Below are 18868 nucleotides of genomic sequence, written 5' to 3'. Positions count from 1 at the left end.
GTGGTAGCATTTGAAACGTGGAAAGATTTTGTTAATTTACTTGTATGGTCAGAATTTGTGTAGGCTCCACCCTTTTTTCTTGTTTCAGACAGTGTCTATGGTAAAATAAAGGTCATTCCCCCCTCCTCTTATAATCTTAATTATTAGTTTTCCCATGTTATATTTAATACAACCATTATATTTATATTTTTATAATGACTGTGTGACCTGGAGGGGCGTGATTGGGAGGAACAGCCTCCCTGATCTGAACCCGTGCGGTGTGATGTTACCACAGTTTGGCCATAACTAACACCATGTTCGAACATAGGGATGTCCATAAGTGCATTTGGCACCAGGACACCCTAGGCCGCAGGTCTATGATCGACTTTGTAGTCGACCTGCGTCCGCATGTTCAGGACACACGGTTGAAGAGAGGGGCTGAGCTGTCAACTGATCACCACCTGGTGATGAGCTGGATTAGATGGCGAGGGGGGATGCTGGACGGACCTGGAGACCAAAACGACTAGTTAGGGTGAGCTGGGAACGTCTGATAGAGTCTCCCTTTCGTTGAGTCTTCAACTCTCACCCCTGGCAGAGCCTCACCTGCATCCCGGGCGAGGACCGGGATATTGAGTCCGAATGGGCCATATTCCGTGCCTCCATTGCTGAGGCAGCTGACCGGATCTGCGGCCGTAAGGTGTCGGTGCTAGTCGTGGGGGCAAGCCCCGAACCCGTCAAGCTGAAGGAGAGAGGAGAGCCTTCCAGAAGGACAACCATCTCTGCAGCAATCCACCAATCAGGCATGTATGGTAGAGTGGCCAGACGAAAGCCACTCCTTAGTAAAAGGAACATGGCAGCCTGTCTGGAATTTGCCAAAAAGCACCTGAATGACTCTCAGACCATGAGAAACAAAATTCTCTGGTCTGATGAGACAAAGATTGAACTCTTTGGTGTGAATGCCAGGCGCCATGTTTGGAGGAAACCAGGCACTGCTCATCACCAGGCCAATACCATCCCTACAGTGAAGCATGGTGGTGGCAGCATCATGCTGTGGGGATGTTTTTCAGCAGCAGGAACTGGCAGACTAGTCAGGATAGAAGGAAAAATGAATGCAGCAATATATAGAGATATCCTGGATGAAAACCTGCTCCAGAGCGCTCTTGACCTCAGGCTTGGGCGAAGGTTAATTTTTCAGCAGGACAACGACCCGAAGCACACAGCCAAGATCTCAAAAGATTGGCTTCAGAACCACTCCGTGAATGTCCTGGAGTGGCCCAGCCAGAGTCCAGACTTGAATCTGATCGAACATCTCTGGAGAGATCTGAAAATGGCTGTGCACAGACGTCTCCCATCCAACCTGATGGAGCTTGAGACTTATTGCAAAGAATAATGGGCAAAACTGCCTAAAGATAGGTGTGCTAAACTTGTGGGATCATATTCAAAAAGACTTGAGGCTGTAATTGCTGCCAAAGGTGGATCAACAAAGTATTAAGCAAAGGCTGTGAATACTTATGTAAATGTGATTTTTTTAATAAATTCAAAACATGTCAAAAAAAACCTTTTTTCACATTGTCATAATGGAGTATTTTGTGTAGAATTTTGAGGTAAGAGATTAATTTAATACAGTTTGGAATGAGGCTGTAACATGACAAAATGTAGAAAAAGTGAAGTGCTGTGAATACTTTCCGGATGCACTGTACCTTCCATAGAGGAAGCAGAGTCTGACACATACGTGTACAATGCCTGAGGTATTGGGGTGATCAAAACGCTCCTCAGTGGCAATGCTCCAGGGGTGGACGAGTTCCGCCCAGAATTCCTCAAGGCTCTGGATGTTGAGGGACTGTCTTGGCTGGCACGTCAGTTGAGGGGGCTCAGGCGTCTAGTCCGGATGCCTCCCAGACGCCTCCCTGGTGAGGTGTTCTGGGCATGCCCAGCCGGGAAAAGGCCCCGGGGCAGACCGGGTATGGGTATAGGTTACAGCTGCTTATTTCCTGTGCGACTCAAGTGTGCCACGTATCACCACTGCAAGTCATGTTGCCAGCTACGGATGAAGTGTGCCGTTCTGCTTTTGACCACTAGAGGCCGCCATAGAAGTGTGTGCTCGAGTAAGAAAAATAAGTAGTTGGAAGTACAAACATACCTTTACTTTAAGTAGAATTTCATCCATTCACAGCATTCCATCTGGTTGAGCTCCAAAAAGCTGTGCAATAAACAACAAAATCACTGAAACAAAAGCAAAAATACTACATTTCCTTGTACAAAATTAATTTCTGTTCACACATATAGACATGAAACTGACAAACATAAAAAGCTGGAAGGGTGCAATCAAATCATTTTCTGTCACAATTCTGGCTTGGGAGTATATACTTTGTGCCAAAATATCAGTGCTTTGTGATTTTTAAGCGCAAATACTGTATCACACAACAGCAGCAGGTATTATAAAGCTTTCATTGTTGGTTGCTTGCAGCCATAAAAGCGATAAAAGGAGGATCTGAGCGATCCGGGTTGGAATTAGGGGGCTCCATGCACACAAAGCTGCATGCCAAATATGGGCAAAAGTGTTGGGCTAAGTCTCTGGATTCATTCATCAGAAGCTGGGACACATCTGTAAGAGATCCTGCAAGACCAAGACCTGCAACAGAAGCATTTTAAAGGGGAACTGCACTTTTTTGCCCATCAATCACAACCCTTATGTGATACATGAACATATTTATCTTTCCCTTTTCTGTGCATTATAACATGAGAAAATGAGTTAATAGCTAGCTAACGTCATTGGGATACACTACACCTATTTCACCTCTAACAACGTCGTAACATGTAATAGTTGCAGTATCTTGCTGTATTTTGATGATTTAAAACGCTACCAAAACTTCTTTCCTAGGACGCATTAATACACATACTTATGCTAGTTCTGTAAAAAAATGGCAAACGAGTATCGTGAGTCGTTTTAGCGAAACTGAGAGCTTAGTATCCACTCTTCCGTCTGTGAATGACACTGACTAGCGCTTGGCAAGGCATTGTGTTAGTCCGTCAGATAAATATAGTTAGTTATCCTACAAAAATATCGCTGTAGCTTGGTTAATATACAAGTCAGTTATGTAAATGGAAAACTTGTTTGGAGGGATTTTTTTTAGATGGATTTACGTCACAATAGGTATTTCCCATGACATCCGTTGTTAGCTAGCTCATGTTAACACGTTTTCTCGTGTTATAATGCACAGAAAAGGGCAAGAAATACGTGTTTATGTTTCACATAAGGATCGTGGATGATGGGCAAAATTCCCCCCCAAAAGTGCAGTTCCCCTTCAACCAGCCTTTGCCTTTTACACAGGAAAATAAATTCCAACATTGTGGGAGTAGATTGGGGAACAAGTCGTCACATTCTGTATTGGTGTTTGTACAAAAAAAGGACGACATGTCGGCTTTTCAAGGCAGTGTCTAAGAGCGGGTTGTGATTGTGAGTTTGGGGGAAATCGGGAAGGTTGAATTTGTCCTCATCCTGTTGATGGTGATGTTTGTACAAAACAAAGAAAAAAAGATGGCGGATGTCCCACGTTCTGGGGTGGACCAGATCGGTGATGGCGACCTGTGACCTGGCAAAGTCCATCTTCCATGTCCACTTCCTGAACAGTCAGATATCCCAATACTTTTGCCCACACATAAATACAAACATTATAAATGCAGCACATCTTTTTGTCGGCTGTTCAGGGCTGCATAATTGTGTAAAAAAAGGAACGCTGATGCAGGTAGCGGCCTACCTGTGGGAGAGCGATAAAAAAGTTAGAGGTGTAAACATAGTCAGGAACTGGAATGGCACTTTCAAAGCGAAGGCACACAGCTGACGTCGCCGTTTACCGCGCCTACGTCGGCCGTGTCGTCGGGAATGTCGCAGCGCACTTCGTCGGCTGCTGCCACCCCCCCGGGCTCCTTGCCGGGCTGGTCGCCTTCCTCGGTGGAGCTGCACGGCACGCAGATGAGGGCGCAGCAGTCGGTGATGCCGTGACTCATGCTGGAAGTGAAGAGACTCCGACAAGGGTGGTAGAACTGGTAGAAGACCAGCATGAAGAACACAGCGGCGGTGTAGGCCAGCAGCAGCAGGGACATCAGCAGCGGGGCCCAGACATAGAGGTAGAAGTCCGTCCTGTTGATGTACCACAGCAGCAGCAGTGAGGCGTTCTCCATGAAACGCAGCATGTAGAACACCGCCATGCGGTACCAGTTCTGAGACTTGCTGATCAGGTCCGGGTCGGCCAGCTTCACCTGCACTACCGACCAGCAGAACATGTTGATGCCGGCGTACAGAAAGGTGAGCAAGCACAGCGTGACGGTAGTACCCAGGCGCGACAACGTCTTTTCAATGTTCTCCGGGAAGGGCGAGTGGCTCTTCCAGAAGATGATCCATGGGTAGAAGAAGAAGACCAGGAAGTTGACGCCCACCACCGGGAGCACCCATATCTTTAGCACAGAGCTGAAGAGGACCAGCACCAAAACGCGGGTGGTGATCTCAAAGCCGCGCCATAGGATGATGCACACGTAGGCCATGGGCTGCACGTGCACTTCGTAGTCGTCGTACTTGATCTTGATGGCCAGGATGTTGCAGCGCAGAGCTCCGTAGACGATGGAGAGCAGCGAGATGACCATCAGGGTGACTGAACTCACAAACACAAAAAGTGTCAACTCCGCAACAGAAACCACATGGGCTAAAATCATGGTCGAGTCAGCAAACACAGCTTCCTTGAACCACACGGCCATTAGCAGTAGAGCCACGCTTGTGGGGGTGTTGGCGGGGGTATTGAAACGTATTGGCATGCAAGTGACAACCAGTGAATTTAGAGCAGGGGTGTCCAAAGTGTGACCCATGGGCGGCTTGCGGCTCATTCCAAAAATAGAATTCAAAACGAAAACAAAAAAAAACAGCAGTAATATTACATGAATAAAGAAATTATTAAGAAAAAAATCCATTATTTATTGTTATTATTATATTCAAAATATTCAATTATCCAAAAGTAATGTTTTAAGGACAAATAACGTAATTTTGGGAACATCAATTTGCAATATTCAAGAAGATTGAAGTCATAATATGAAAAAAGTTGTCATTTTTGGAACACTAGCCCTTTATCGTGGTTAATTAGTTCCAGACGCAAACATGCATGATAAGTGAATTTCGTAGTTGTAGCATAGAAAACTGTATGGCTGTCCACCTTGCTCAACCGTAATGGGATCACTGCAGGGACCACGGCTATGGCTTGAAACATTAGCAATCAGGCAAGCTAACTAGTTAGCCTCCGATTTATTTACTATATTCTAAACTTAAAAAGGGGGTTTAAAACGGGGTGGGAAGAAGAACAGAGAAGCCAAAAACATACCACTTCCACATGGAATGGGAAGAGAACTCCTTGCATGTCGGACATGCCACGGCTAACTCCATGCAGTGTGATGCTAATCTAATATCTCTGCGGCCAGAATACTACATATACCTTTCACTATTTTGTTTTTTTACTAATACGCCCTAGACAACCATAAATGAGCGATCATTTATTTATTTATTTATTTTTAAATGTCATAGAGCGAGGAGGCGCTAGCCGAAGCGCGATATTGTGAGAGATGACTGTAATATTGCGAGAATAACATTTTGTGGGAATAGAGTCATAATTGCAGGAAGAAGATTGACAGGAAGAAAGTTTAAACCGTTGGAAAAAGTAGAAATGAAAAGCGCACAAACAACACAAAATATTAAGTTGTATAAATATGTTGCAATTTTAGGAAAAATAATGTGATGTTAGTTGCATTTTTGCACCCCCATCACAAAGATGAGATGCAGCATATCTACTTACAAAATATGCATCCTTTATTTTGAGGTGGGAAACGTTTGGACACACCTGATTCAGAGACATTTTGGTTTCCGGAGCCAAAATCTCCCACGCGTGCGACATCAGCAGTTACATAACGACCCAAAGACGTTGCAGAGCCTGATGAGCCGGTACCACCCATCATGTGGGCGTCCCCTTCTCACCTCGTCCGACAGACAGGCCTCGCTCTAGTACGCAGATGTAGAGCTGCAGGCTGAGCTGGGGGGCGGAGCCCAGGAAGGCCTGGATGACGGAGGTGCGCGCAAACGCCGCCCGGTGCCTGATCAGCTTGCCTTCAGCCTGTCCCACCTGATGCTCCACTTCCTCAGTCTGGCCCCTGTGGTGCAACTGCTTCTTCCTGGTGATGCTGACATAGGGCTCCTCCACACGGCCCTCGCTGCCGTACAGCCAGAACGCCTCCAGACACCTGGAAAGAACATGGCAGGCAGAATTTCTGACTACACGCACATGATTGATATCTTTTGTATGACAATACAAAATAATGTGTTTATGACAATAATGTGTTTATTATCCTGGTCATAGTTTTCATTGCCTCTGCTTTCAGTCGACCAGGTGCCACGTTCTAAAAGTATCATTATTAAAAGTTTTAATATTAAAAATCTATATTAAAAATCTACACATGCAACCCAACAGGTGATACCTGAAGAGAAGCAGATGCAATGCCGAGACCTGAATTTTGTCTTAAACTGTATTTTTCTAGGGCTGCACAGCGGACGAGTGGTTAGACCTCACATCTCGGAGACCCGAGTTCAATCCCACCCTCGGCCATCTCTGTGTGGATTTTGCATGCGTGGGTTTTCTCCAAGTACTCCGGTTTCCTCCCCCATTCCAAAAACATGCTAGGTTAATTGGCCACTCCAAATTGTCCATAGGTATGAATGTGGGTGGGAATGGTTGTTTGTCTATATGAAGAGCTTGCAACCAAAAGGCGCTAAATCCAATTTTCACTAAGTTGCATGTTTTTCATGAGTTTAATAGACCTCTGTCATGTGTATCCAAAACACATATTTTGGTCTTGAAATCATTTTAAAAAATATGAAAAAAAGTGATATGAAATTTATGCTTTCAACCAAAAGGCGCTATTTCCATTTCAGATTTCAACCAAAAGGAGCTAAATCCCTTTCTTTATTCTTTATTCTGATTGGCCCAAGTTTCCCATCTATTGATAATCTGACCAATCAGAGAGAAGAATACAATTGGCACTGCACATACAGAAAGCCAGTATCAGTGCGCATCCTGTTTTGTTTGTGTACATTAAGTACATGTATGATAGTTACAGTATGTTATGCAATTCAGGAGAACGCAAATTGTGTTTTTACAGTATTCTGTAACATGGAAGTTTTTTTTACGCCATAAAAGGCATGTCTCTATCTTGACACCTCCAACTTTCATGAGAAACATTATTTTACTTGTACTAAAAAACATACAATGTAAAGAGTTTGTAATGAGATGATTTTTGTCACTGTCACTTTCATGGTGCAGTCAAATATGAGCACTGCTTTTAATAAAATTTTTATTATTGTCTGCAAATGTCGCTCTACTGCAGCCTACAGGTTGAATGCACCTGCAATGTATGACATGTCTTGTACCATTGTCTTGTATAATTGGGTATGTTGAGTTGTGTTAAAGCTGATCATCATGGAATGTGGATGATGTTAATGTGTGCTATAATATCTTAACAACATTTTATCAGTAACAGTGTACTAGTGGTAGGTTATAACATTTTGTTTCTGTAATGTGTGAAGGTGAACGAGTGCATGTGTGTGTGTGTGTGTGTGGGTGTGGGGGTGTATTGTATGTTGAGAATGGCTTCTGTGTTGTAATTATTTTATTAGCATAGCACATTAAAGCACCTTACATTCTTTTACAACAATGCCATTGAAGAAGTTAAAGGTGACTTCAAATTTATTTCAGCCAAAAGGCGCTAAATCCATCATTTCAGCCAAAAGGCGCTAAATCCGAAAAAAAATTAATTAAAAAAATATATAAAATGCATGGTGTGTGCAGGATTTTTATAGCATGCATTTTTATGACCTATATTGATAGCTCTTTCATTTGAAATATAGACTTGATGACCAAATAGATGGATATGTGCGTAATTAAAAATCATTGATTTTCTCAAAATCAGTCAAAATGGATTTAGCGCCTTTTGGTTGCAAGCTCTTCATATGTGCCCTGTGATTGGCTGGCCACCAGTCCAGGGTGGACCCCGCCTCTCGCCCCAAGACAGCTGGGATAGGCTCCAGCACCCCTGTGACCCTTGTGAGGATAAGCGGTAGAAAATGAATGAATGAATGTATTTTTCTAAAAATGGATCTTCGAAAAGACAGCATGTCTTACTTTGTCTCACACGAAATCAAACGTAGTTAGGTTTAATGACAATTTTGGGAATGCTTCCACATTTTCATGAACTATATGTCAACACTGTCCAGCCTGATATCTTAGGATAGGAACATATTGCTTCTGTTTGTCTGCAGAGAGCAGCGAGCCCGTCATCTTGGCAGCAGCACACGGCCACAGCTCCGACCATAAGGCAAAGTGGCGCTGATATGGTGCCAGTACCATAACGCTAGCCAAGGATTTAAACGCCAGGGTCTGTTAAGTCAGGCTTGACTTCACTGCAGACCCAGTTATAACACTCTGTTGTCTGATTCTTCTACTCCAGAACTGCTGCACACAGAAGGGTGAACATTTGTCAAAACATGCACCGCTACTGTGTTGCTTGTGCTACTACTGTTCTGACAAATCCACCAATGGTGGCGCTGTTATCGAACCCCATTAAGACCACCGACATCACTTCCTTTCTGCAATACACACGCGCATGAGTGTTACTGAGTTATTGCGTGTACACGTCTGGCTTATTTTTGTTTATTATGTCACCAATATTGCATAATACAAGTGTGAAGGTGACTGTAGGGGTGTTATTTCCAGTCCTAGAGGGCTCTAATAATGTTTCAAACACATTTGCAAGGTGGCAAACAGGTTTTATATGCTGAATATGCCTTTTTCAAATATTTTTTTCCAAATAATTTTTAGCACAATCCATAGGGGGCGCCACAAATTTCAAATGTATGCCATGGTCTAATTCTGACTATCTTTGTTCGCTACCATGGATTGATTATAAGGTGTGCGCTGTGCTGTACATTCCTCTGGGTGTTTTAAGAAGCTGTGATAAGAAGAATGCTGCCGGTTTCCCTCTCTGTTTGCAAAGATAAGGAGGTCAGTGGTGACACGTGCTATAATTAGATGTGTTCTTCGCTGAGGAAACATGTAGCCCCTCTCTACTGGAGTGCACACTTGAGGAGGAAAAGGGATGGGCATGGTCAGAGCCTTAATAGCCCAAACATGCCTCATAAACATATACAGTGCATCCGGAAAGTATTCACAGCGCTTCGCTTTTTCTACATTTTGTCATGTTACAGCCTTATTCCATACTGTATTAAATTAATCTCTTACCTCAAAATTCTACACAAAATACTCCATTATGACAATGTGAAAAAAGTTTTTTTTGACATGTTTTGAATTTATTAAAAATAGAAAACAAAAAAATCACATTTACATAAGTATTCACAGCCTTTGCTTAATACTTTGTTGATCCACCTTTGGCAGCAATTACAGCCTCAAGTCTTTTTGAATATGATCCCACAAGTTTAGCACACCTATCTTTAGGCAGTTTTGCCCATTCTTCTTTGCAATAAGTCTCAAGCTCCATCAGGTTGGATGGGAGACGTCTGTGCACAGCCATTTTCAGATCTCTCCAGAGATGTTCGATTGGATTCAGGTCTGGACTCTGGCTGGGCCACTCCAGGACATTCACGGAGTGGTTCTGAAGCCAATCTTTTGAGATCTTGGCTGTGTGCTTCGGGTCGTTGTCCTGCTGAAAAATGAACCTTCGCCCCAGCCTGAGGTCAAGAGCGCTCTGGAGCAGGTTTTCATCCAGGATATCTCTATATATTGCTGCATTCATTTTTCCTTCTATCCTGACTAGTCTGCCAGTTCCTGCTGCTGAAAAACATCCCCACAGCATGATGCTGCCACCACCATGCTTCACTGTAGGGATGGTATTGGCCTGGTGATGAGCAGTGCCTGGTTTCCTCCAAACATGGCGCCTGGCATTCACACCAAAGAGTTCAATCTTTGTCTCATCAGACCAGAGAATTTTGTTTCTCATGGTCTGAGAGTCATTCAGGTGCTTTTTGGCAAATTCCAGATGGGCTGCCATGTTCCTTTTACTAAGGAGTGGCTTTCGTCTGGCCACTCTACCATACAGGCCTGATTGGTGGATTGCTGCAGAGATGGTTGTCCTTCTGGAAGGCTCTCCTCTCTCCACAGAGGAACGCTGGAGCTCTGACAGAGTGACCATCGGGGCCTTGGTCACCTCCCTGACTAAGGCCCTTCTTCCCCGATCGCTCAGTTTAGAAGTACAGACAGCTCTAGGAAGAGTCCTGGTGGTTCCAAACGTCTTCCATTTACGAATAATGGAGGCCACTGTGCTCATTGGGACCTTCAAAGCAGCAGACATTTTTCTGTATCCTTCCCCAGATTTGTGCCTCAAGACAATCCTGTCTCGCAGGTCTACAGACAGTTCTTTTGACTTCATGCTTGGCGTTTGTGCTCTGACATGCACAGTCAACTGTGGGACCTTATATAGTTATTATATTTCCAAATCATGTCCAATCAACTGAATTTACTGCAGGTGGACTCCAATTAAGCTGTAGAAAGATCTCAAGGATGATCAGTGGAAAAAAGATGTACCTGAGCTCAATTTTGAGCTTCATGGCAAAGGCTGTGAATACTTATGTAAATGTGATTTCTTAGTTTTCTATTTTTAATAAATTCAAAAAAAGTAAAAAAAAAAATTTTTCCCATTGTCATAATGGAGTATTTTGTGTAGAATTTTGAGGTAAGAGATTAATTTAATACAATTTGGAATGAGGCTGTAACATGACAAAATGTGGAAAAAGTGAAGCGCTGTGAATACTTTCCAGATGCACTGTACATATATCAGGGCTCGAAAATAACGACGTACCGATGGCCCGGGGCAAGTTAAAACAAAATTCGGGCAAGTAAATCCAATCAGTGATTTTCCCGTCGGGCAAGTGCACTTTGGCATGCCATACTGCGAAGAGTTTTTTTAAACGCGGTTCTTGTTGGGTGTTGGTAAAACACGGACTGCGTAATTCCGGTGGTAATTTGCAAACCAATCCTTGCAAATCTTGAAATGGACCAACAGAATCGTTTACTTAGACCGCGGTCCGTAATCCACAGTCCGCGTTTTACCCACACCCGTTCTTGTTCGCGATCAACCAATCAGCGATCCTTTGACTACGAAAACGATTGAGCTTTTTTTCTGGATTAAAACACTTTACTAGTACACAAATGTGTCTATTCAATAATGTTTCATTGTGGTGCACAACTTATAATTATCACTGCTTACTAGGACTACGCTGTGTACTGTAGTATGGCATGCCATGTTCACATACATCTCCACATTTTTTTTTAAGCACAATGTTTATTCAATCATGAATGTAATTTTATTTATCAAGGCAAAGTGCCTCGAAGTCTCTTGGCAATCCAGATTTCCATGCAGCGTCACGATCTTTGTAGGAAAACAACCACAAGAAATGATAATCATTTCATCTTTATTTGAGATTCTCATGTGATGCCACAAAAATTAGATGATACCATTATGGCAATCTTTTCATTTTACATGGGGCAAGTTCGGGCAAGTAGGTCTCACCTTAAGGATTCCCCATGGGCAAGTAATTTTTGTTTTTAATGTAGAGCCCTGTATATATATATATATATATATATATATATATATATATATATATATATACACATATATATACATACAGTGAAGAAAATAAGTATTTGAACACCCTGCTATTTTGCTATTTCTCCCACTTAGAAATCATGGAGGGGTCTGAAATTTTCATCGTAGGTGCATGTCCACTGTGAGAGAGATAAACTAAAAAGAAAAATCCAGAAATCACAATGCATGATTTTTTAACAATTTATTTGTGTGATACAGCTGCAAATAAGTATTTGAACACCTGTGTATCATCTAGAATTCTGACCCTGAAAGACCTGTTAGTCTGCCCATTAGAAGTCCACCTGCACTCCATGTATCATCCTGAATCAGATGCACCTGTTTGAGGTCGTTAGCTGCATAAAGACACCTGTCCACCCCATACAATCAGTAAGACTTTAACTTGTAACATGGCGAAGACCAAAGAGCTGTCCAAAGACACCAGAGACAAAATTGTACACCTCCACAAGGCTGGAAAGGGCTACGGAGCAATTACCAAGCAGCTTGGTGAAAAAAGGTCCACTGTTGGAGCTATCATTAGAAAATGGAAGAAGCTAAACATGACGGTCAATCTCAATCGGAGTGGAGCCCCATGCAAGATATCACCTCGTGGGGTCTCAATGATTCTAAGAAAGGTGAGGAATCAGCCCAGAACTACACGACAGGACTTGGTCAATGACCTGAAAAGAGCTGGGACCACCGTTTCCAAGGTTACTGTAGGTAATACACTAAGACGTCATGATGTGAAGTCATGCATGGCACGAAAGGTTCCCCTGCTTAAACCAGCACATGTCAAGGCCCGTCTTAAGTTTGCATATGACCATTTGGATGATACAGAGGAGTCATGGGAGAAAGTTTTATGGTCAGATGAGACCAAAATAGAACTTTTTGGTCATAATTCCAATAAGCGTGTTTGGAGGAAGAAGAATGAAGAGTACAATCCGAAGAACACCATCCCTACTGTGAAGCATGGGGGTGGTAGCATCATGCTTTGGGGGTGTTTTTCTGCACATGGGACAGGACGAGTGCACTGCATTAAAGAGAGGATGACTGGGGCCGTGTATTGTGAGATTTTGGGGAACAACCTCCTTCCCTCTGTCAGAGCATTGAAGATGGGTCGTGGCTGGGTCTTCCAACACGACAACGACCCGAAGCACACAGCCAGGAAAACCAAGGAGTGGCTCCGTAAGAAGCATATCAAGGTTCTAGCATCGCCCAGCCAGTCTCCAGACCTGAACCCAATCGAAAATCTTTGGAGGGAGCTCAAACTCCGTGTTTCTCAGCGACAGCCCAGAAACCTGACTGATCTAGAGAAGATCTGTGTGGAGGAGTGGGCCAAGATCCCTCCTGCAGTGTGTGCAAACCTGGTGAAAAACTACAGGAAACGTTTGACCTCTGTAATAGCAAACAAAGGCTACTGTACCAAATATTAACATTCATTTTCTCAGGTGTTCAAATACTTATTAGCAGCTGTATCACACAAATAAATTGTTAAAAAATCATGCATTGTGATTTCTGGATTTTTCTTTTTAGTTTATCTCTCTCACAGTGGACATGCACCTACGATGAAAATTTCAGACCCCTCCATGATTTCTAAGTGGGAGAAATAGCAAAATAGCAGGGTGTTCAAATACTTATTTTCTTCACTGTATATATAATGATAATGTGGTGTGGAAAAGTGTTGTGTTTGTCTCAAATGTTTCAGATCATCAAACAAAACATATATAAACAAATAATAAGCAAATATAAAACATAACTGAGATAAATAGAGCTCTGCCAGTCTGGAAAATGTCACCAAGCCATTTCTAAAGCTTTGGAACTCCAGCAAACCACAGTGAGAGCCATAATCCACAAATGGTGAAAATAGGGAACAGTGGGGAACCTTCCCAGGAGTGGCCGGCAGTGACCAAGATTATGCGAAGAGCACAGCACCGACTCATTCAAGAGGTCACAAAAGACCCCACAAGAACATCCAAATAACTACAGGCCTCACCTGCCTCAGTGTTCATGACTCCACCAAGAAAGACACTCGGGCAAAAACGGTCTGCATGGCAGAAATCCAAGACCCAAACCACTGTGGAACAAAAAAACATTGAACATAGCAACAATACAACATGGTGGTGGTCTGGGGAGGACCTTGAAGACTTGCTGTATGGAACCATGAAACTCTGCCGTCTACCAAAACATCCTGATGGAGAATGTGTTGGTGACCTCGAGCTGAAACCAACTTGGGTTCCGCAGCAGGACAAAGATCCAAAACACATCAGTAAGTCCACCTCTGAATGGCTGAAGAAACGAGGACTCTGGAGTGGCCTGGTCAAAGCCCTGACCTCAATCCGATTGCGATGCTGTGGCATGACCTTAAAATGGTGGCAATCACTTTTTCACACAGGGCCGTGTAGGTGTTCTCATTGGCTAATATTTACATTTGTTTGATGATCATTTAAGTGTGACAGGGAGGGGCAGCACTAATTATATATATATATATATATATATATATATATATATATATATATATATATATATGTATGTATATGTATATATCCAAATATATATATTAATACATATACAAAGGGATGATTCCTACAAGAATTAGGCCCATCATCCCCATCTCAGAGGCTTGCGGTATTATTACAGTACACATTGTACACAGATGTTGCACTCTAAGTGATGGGACTGCATCACAAGGTCAGGAGTCATAAACTATGAATGATTGAATGAATAAGGAGCTTTGGACACAGGAAGTACACTAATACTACTGCAATTTAAATACTGCAGTTGTACAAGCAGAGGGTGCCGACATTTTATCCGTTGTAAAGATAATACTTTGCATTGAGATTGTGTAGCTAACCGTGGGTCCTGTGAGTGCATGTAGTGTGTATTGATCAACTGGAGTGCATTCAATCAGCACAGCGCACGCGCGTGCGCTGGTTCACGTGCCGAGCGAGCACGCGCACGACCCTTCCCTCGTGTGTTTTCAAGCACAATTAAAAGCCTTTAAAAAGCAAAACGCCAACAGACCTGATGATAGGGCCGAGCTGCAGGATGTGCAGCAGAAGGGTGAGCGGCTTGTCTCGGCTCAGGTCCCGGTGGATGAAGGTGAGGGCCAGCTGCACCACAAAGGACGGCACCAGCGTGAAGAGCAGGGTGAGCAACAGCCAGAACTGGTCCCCCGAAAACGTGTAGGTGGTGCTCAGGTAGATAGCCGCAGTGGTCTCGGCCGTGAACAGACAAACCGACACAAAGATGGAACTGGGCGGTCGCATCCTCGCTTACACGGCCATGTGTGGAGGGGGAGGCCATTCGGCGTTGGCGGACCCTTCGAGCTGTCAACCACAAGAGCTGTTTTCACCGGTCAAGTGTAGTAGACCGCGGCGGCCTTCGTGATGAAGGGGGCGCTGTTGTGCGAGGTGTTATGTGTTGCGTCGACCGCACGGGAAAAGATCTGAAAATACAACTGCGAGGAGAAAAAGCCAAAGGGGTGTCACACAACACCACCGAGAAGTTCTCATTACGTTAATGTTAGATCCCTTTGTAATGCGAGCCATTTCATTGACATCAAAGCACACGAATTTCCATCAAAGACACCGTGGTGTGGACGATTCTAGTGCCGTTCTCTCAAATCTGATATTGGCTTTGCGAATAGACCCCGCCCCTTCAGGCAATGGCAGGGGCTTCCATTTTGAAATGTACGTTGTTTTGTCAACAGCACAAGTATTTTTTCCAACAGTAAATACTCATTATTTGTGTTGTTGAAAACGGGTAAACTGTAACTCGACTTTTTCGCTGCAGTTCGGTTGAACTTCCGGTATTAGAGGTTTGGCCCCGCCCCTGGACCTAGTTTCTGTGTCTTTCATATTATCTGAAAGGGGATTACAGGGTTTTTTCATTCAATACTGAATGGTCCTTGTTTGTTTACGTACATACAATATCAAATGTGTTAGTTACAGTACAGCAAATAACCGAGCAACACAAAATATTGTTATTTTTGCACAACAATATGATTTTATTATTATAATATTTATGAACATGCTTTGGAAACTGAGTTCAAAGAGGAAAAGTGACGGATTTATGGTCACCAGTCTTTTGCTGGAAAAAGTTTTAATATATTTAAATAATTAGTGTTTAGATTTGTATTAATACACCTATATTTTATCACATACAAATTAAAAGATTTTAATGACCCTATGTTTTGCCAGGGGGTCTACAGATTGAAATTAGCCCAGGGCTATAATCTGGCATATTTACATTTGTAAAAATGTTCATTTATATGTGCTGTTCCCTCTTTCAGATTGTTGCACAGGTCAGCTGTTTGTTCCTGCTTCGACCTTCCGGCCTGTCGCACCTCCTCCGGTGCCAATGCAGGCAGCTGCAGGGTCATCAGCTGGAGGCCACCATTCACAAATGTTTCGCCCTCTATGCCACATCTCCCGGTTGGGGGGGGGGGGGGGGGGGCAGTGGTGTATGGGGACGTCTCCCCGCCACTGCCTGCAGCTGCCCTCAAGAGGGTGTTAGCCCCACCCCTTTTCCTTCCTCTGGAGCCACAGCCAGTAGCTCGCTTTCTCAACCTCCTCTCCCAGCTCCTTCACCGCAGGCTTGTCCCTGTCATCCCAGCACTGCGGAGCAGTTGGACTGCCGTCTTGCCAACAAAGCCCCTGCTTCCGACCTCCACAGGGTATACCCTGGCTTTCCAGCCAGCCTCTCGGCACTCCGCCGCCAACTCGGAGTATTTGAGGTGTTTCCTCTCATGGGCTGCTGTCATACCCTCTTCCCAGGGGATGGTTAGCTCGATAAAGTGGACTGATCTCTCCACTGCAGACCACATGACAATATCTGGTCTGAGAGTAGTTGTTATGATCTCTCTCGGGAACACCAGTTGTCTTCTGAGATCCACCAGCATTTGCCACTCCTTGCCTGGTCTCAGGATAGAGACTTAGACATAGAATTTCTTTATTGTCATTGCACAATAACACAGCAGTGAAATTGCCAACGAAATGTTGTTGCCTGGCTCCCGCATTATAATAAATAATAATGTGGAGAATATATAGATGACATCAAATATGAACAATTTACAGCATAAACAGTAATTTGTACAAATAATTTAGAATAAATAATAATAATTTAAAGTTTTGGTTGTGCGTGTGGGCAGGTAGAGGGGCTTATTTGGCATTCAGCAGTCTGATGGCCAGGGGGAAGTAGCTGTCTCTAAACCTGGTTGTTCTACAGCGGATGCTGCATTGCCTTCTCCCTGATGCCAGGCAAGAAAACAGTCCATGCTGGGGGTGTGTGGGGTCAGAGTAGATCCAATGGGCTCTTGATACGCAGCGGGTGTTTGCTATGTCCTTAATGGTGGTGAGCGGGGTTCCAAAGATCTTCTCTGCTGTCCTCACCACTCTCTGCAGTAACATCCAGTCCGAGGCCTTGCAGCTCCCAGACCAGACAGAGATGCAGCTGGTCAGCAGGCTCTCGATGGTCCCTCTGTAGAAGGTGGTAAGGATAGGAGGGCAGAGGGAGGCTCTTCTCATCCGCCGCAGGAAGTGCAGTCGCTGCTGTGCCTTCTTTGCCAGAGAGGAGGCGTGGAGTGACCAGCCGAGGTTGTCTGTGATGTGCACCCCCAAGAACTTGGTTGCGCTCACAACTTCTACGGCTGTGTTGTTGATCCAGAGTGGAGTGTGGCTGGGTCTGGCCCGGCTGCGGTTTGCAGCCACCCTGCATCTTTCAAGGAGCTCTGCCAACTTGGCTAGCACCTGGTCGTGGTGCCACCTAAACCGTCACTGGGTCAACGCCACCTTGCATCCTGACAGGATGTGCTGGAGGCTACCCTTGGTGGTACTGCACAGCGGACAGTCTACCTCACTCCCGAACCACTGAGTGAGGTTCCCGGGGGCATGGGAGGGTGTCGTAGGCTGCTCTGATCAGGAAGCTTAGTCTGCTCTGTAGTGTCCTCCAGATGTCTGCCCAGCTGATGCGCCTCTGCACAGTAGCCTCCCATCGTGTCCATGCTCCTTGGCTGCCCTGGGATATCGCCTTTATGTGGAAGCGCTCCTGCTCCACCCGGGTGACTTTGTCCACCACCATGGTCTTCCTCTGCCTCATGGTAGCTTTGGACCAGAACTGTTGCGGCGCTGCCCAGCCTAGGCCAGTGCGACCTATTTGGGTTGACCCCATCACCTCTTGTTGTGTTGCAGGCTGGAGATTGCGTTCTCTACCAGGTGCTTTCCATTTACGGCCTGTGCGGATTGGGACTTTTACACTCCTTATTGGTCAGCAGTCTTGGCTCAGGTCCCGGTGGATGAAGGTGAGGGCCAGCTGCACCAGAAAGGACGGCACCAGCGTGAAGAGCAGGGTGAGCAACAGCCAGAACTGGTCCCCCGAAAACGTGTAGGTGGTGCTCAGGTAGATAGCTGCAGTGGTCTCGGGCGTGAACAGACAAACCGACACAAAGATGGAACTGGGTGGTCGCATCCTCGCTTACACGGCCACGTGTGGAGGGGAGGCCATTCGGCGTCGGCCGCTCGGATGGCGCCCTGGAGGTCTGCGAACCCTTCGAGCTTTCAACCACAAGAGCTGTTTTCACCGGTCAAGTGTAGTAGACCGTGGCAGCCTTCGTGCTGAAGGGGGCGCTGTTGTGCGAGGTGTTATGTGTTGCGTCGACCGCACGGGAAAAAATCAGAAAATACAACTGCGAGGAGAAAAAGCCAAAGGCGTGTCACGCAACACCACCGAGAAGTTCTCATTACGTAAATGTGAGATCCCTTTGTAATGCGAGCCATTCCATTACCATCAAAGCACACAAATTTCCATCAAAGACACCGTGGTGTGGACGATTCTAGTGCCGTTCGCTCTCAAATCTGATATTGGCTTTGCGAATAGACCCCGCCCCTTCAGGCAATGGCAGGGGCTTCCATTTTGAAACGTACTTTTTTTGTCAACACAAGTATTTTTTTTATACTGCCTCCCCAGGCTTCTGAGTGGCTTTTCAGCAAGCTGAGGAATTGTCTCCTCCCGCCACAAAGGTGATCTTGACTTGGGGGACTCCTTTCCTTATTGATAGACTTCTTGATTTTGTTGCCCTTACCTTCATTCTTGCCCACGCGATCAGCTCGTCAAAACGCTCAAGGAGTCGTGTTGTGCATGGTGCCACCTGAAGGATGGTCGTGACATCGTCCATATAGATTCTTAGTGGTGGGAGTCTCTCCCCTGATGG

At 44.8% G+C, this 18868-nt stretch overlaps 1 protein-coding gene across 1 annotated transcript; it reads right to left on the bottom strand.

The window, feature by feature from the left end:
- Positions 1-1557: 1557 nt before the first annotated feature.
- On the bottom strand, positions 1558-18310 carry xk (X-linked Kx blood group (McLeod syndrome)). The gene is made up of 5 exons (XM_078795223.1): positions 18158-18310; positions 14683-14959; positions 5993-6255; positions 3835-4628; positions 1558-3737 (listed from the first exon to the last, which is right to left on the bottom strand). The coding sequence occupies exons 2-5, from the start codon at positions 14925-14927 to the stop codon at positions 3684-3686; spliced, it is 1356 nt and encodes a 451-aa protein (XP_078651349.1). The 5' UTR covers positions 14928-14959; positions 18158-18310; the 3' UTR covers positions 1558-3683.
- Between the last annotated feature and the right edge of the window lie 558 nt (positions 18311-18868).

Source organism: Doryrhamphus excisus, linkage group LG12, assembly GCF_037039965.1.
Source record: "Doryrhamphus excisus strain RoL-2023G ecotype Guam linkage group LG12, RoL_Dexc_Guam_v1.1, whole genome shotgun sequence".
NCBI lineage: Eukaryota > Metazoa > Chordata > Actinopteri > Syngnathiformes > Syngnathidae > Doryrhamphus > Doryrhamphus excisus.
Note: the sequence above shows the minus strand (reverse complement) of the source record. Positions and strands in the feature narration are given on the sequence as shown.

Bases quoted from the DNA above. Each gene is read 5' to 3' on its own strand.
- xk (XM_078795223.1), bottom strand. From the start codon at position 14,927: ATGCGACCGCCCAGTTCCATCTTTGTGTCGGTTTGTCTGTTCACGGCC. The intron at 4,629-5,992 runs GTGAGAAGGGGA...TTGTGAGTTCAG, and splicing joins AGGCCTGTCTGTCGGACGAG to TCACCCTGATGGTCATCTCG. The intron at 3,738-3,834 runs GTAAACGGCGAC...GCTCTCCCACAG, and splicing joins ACACGGCCGACGTAGGCGCG to GTAGGCCGCTACCTGCATCA.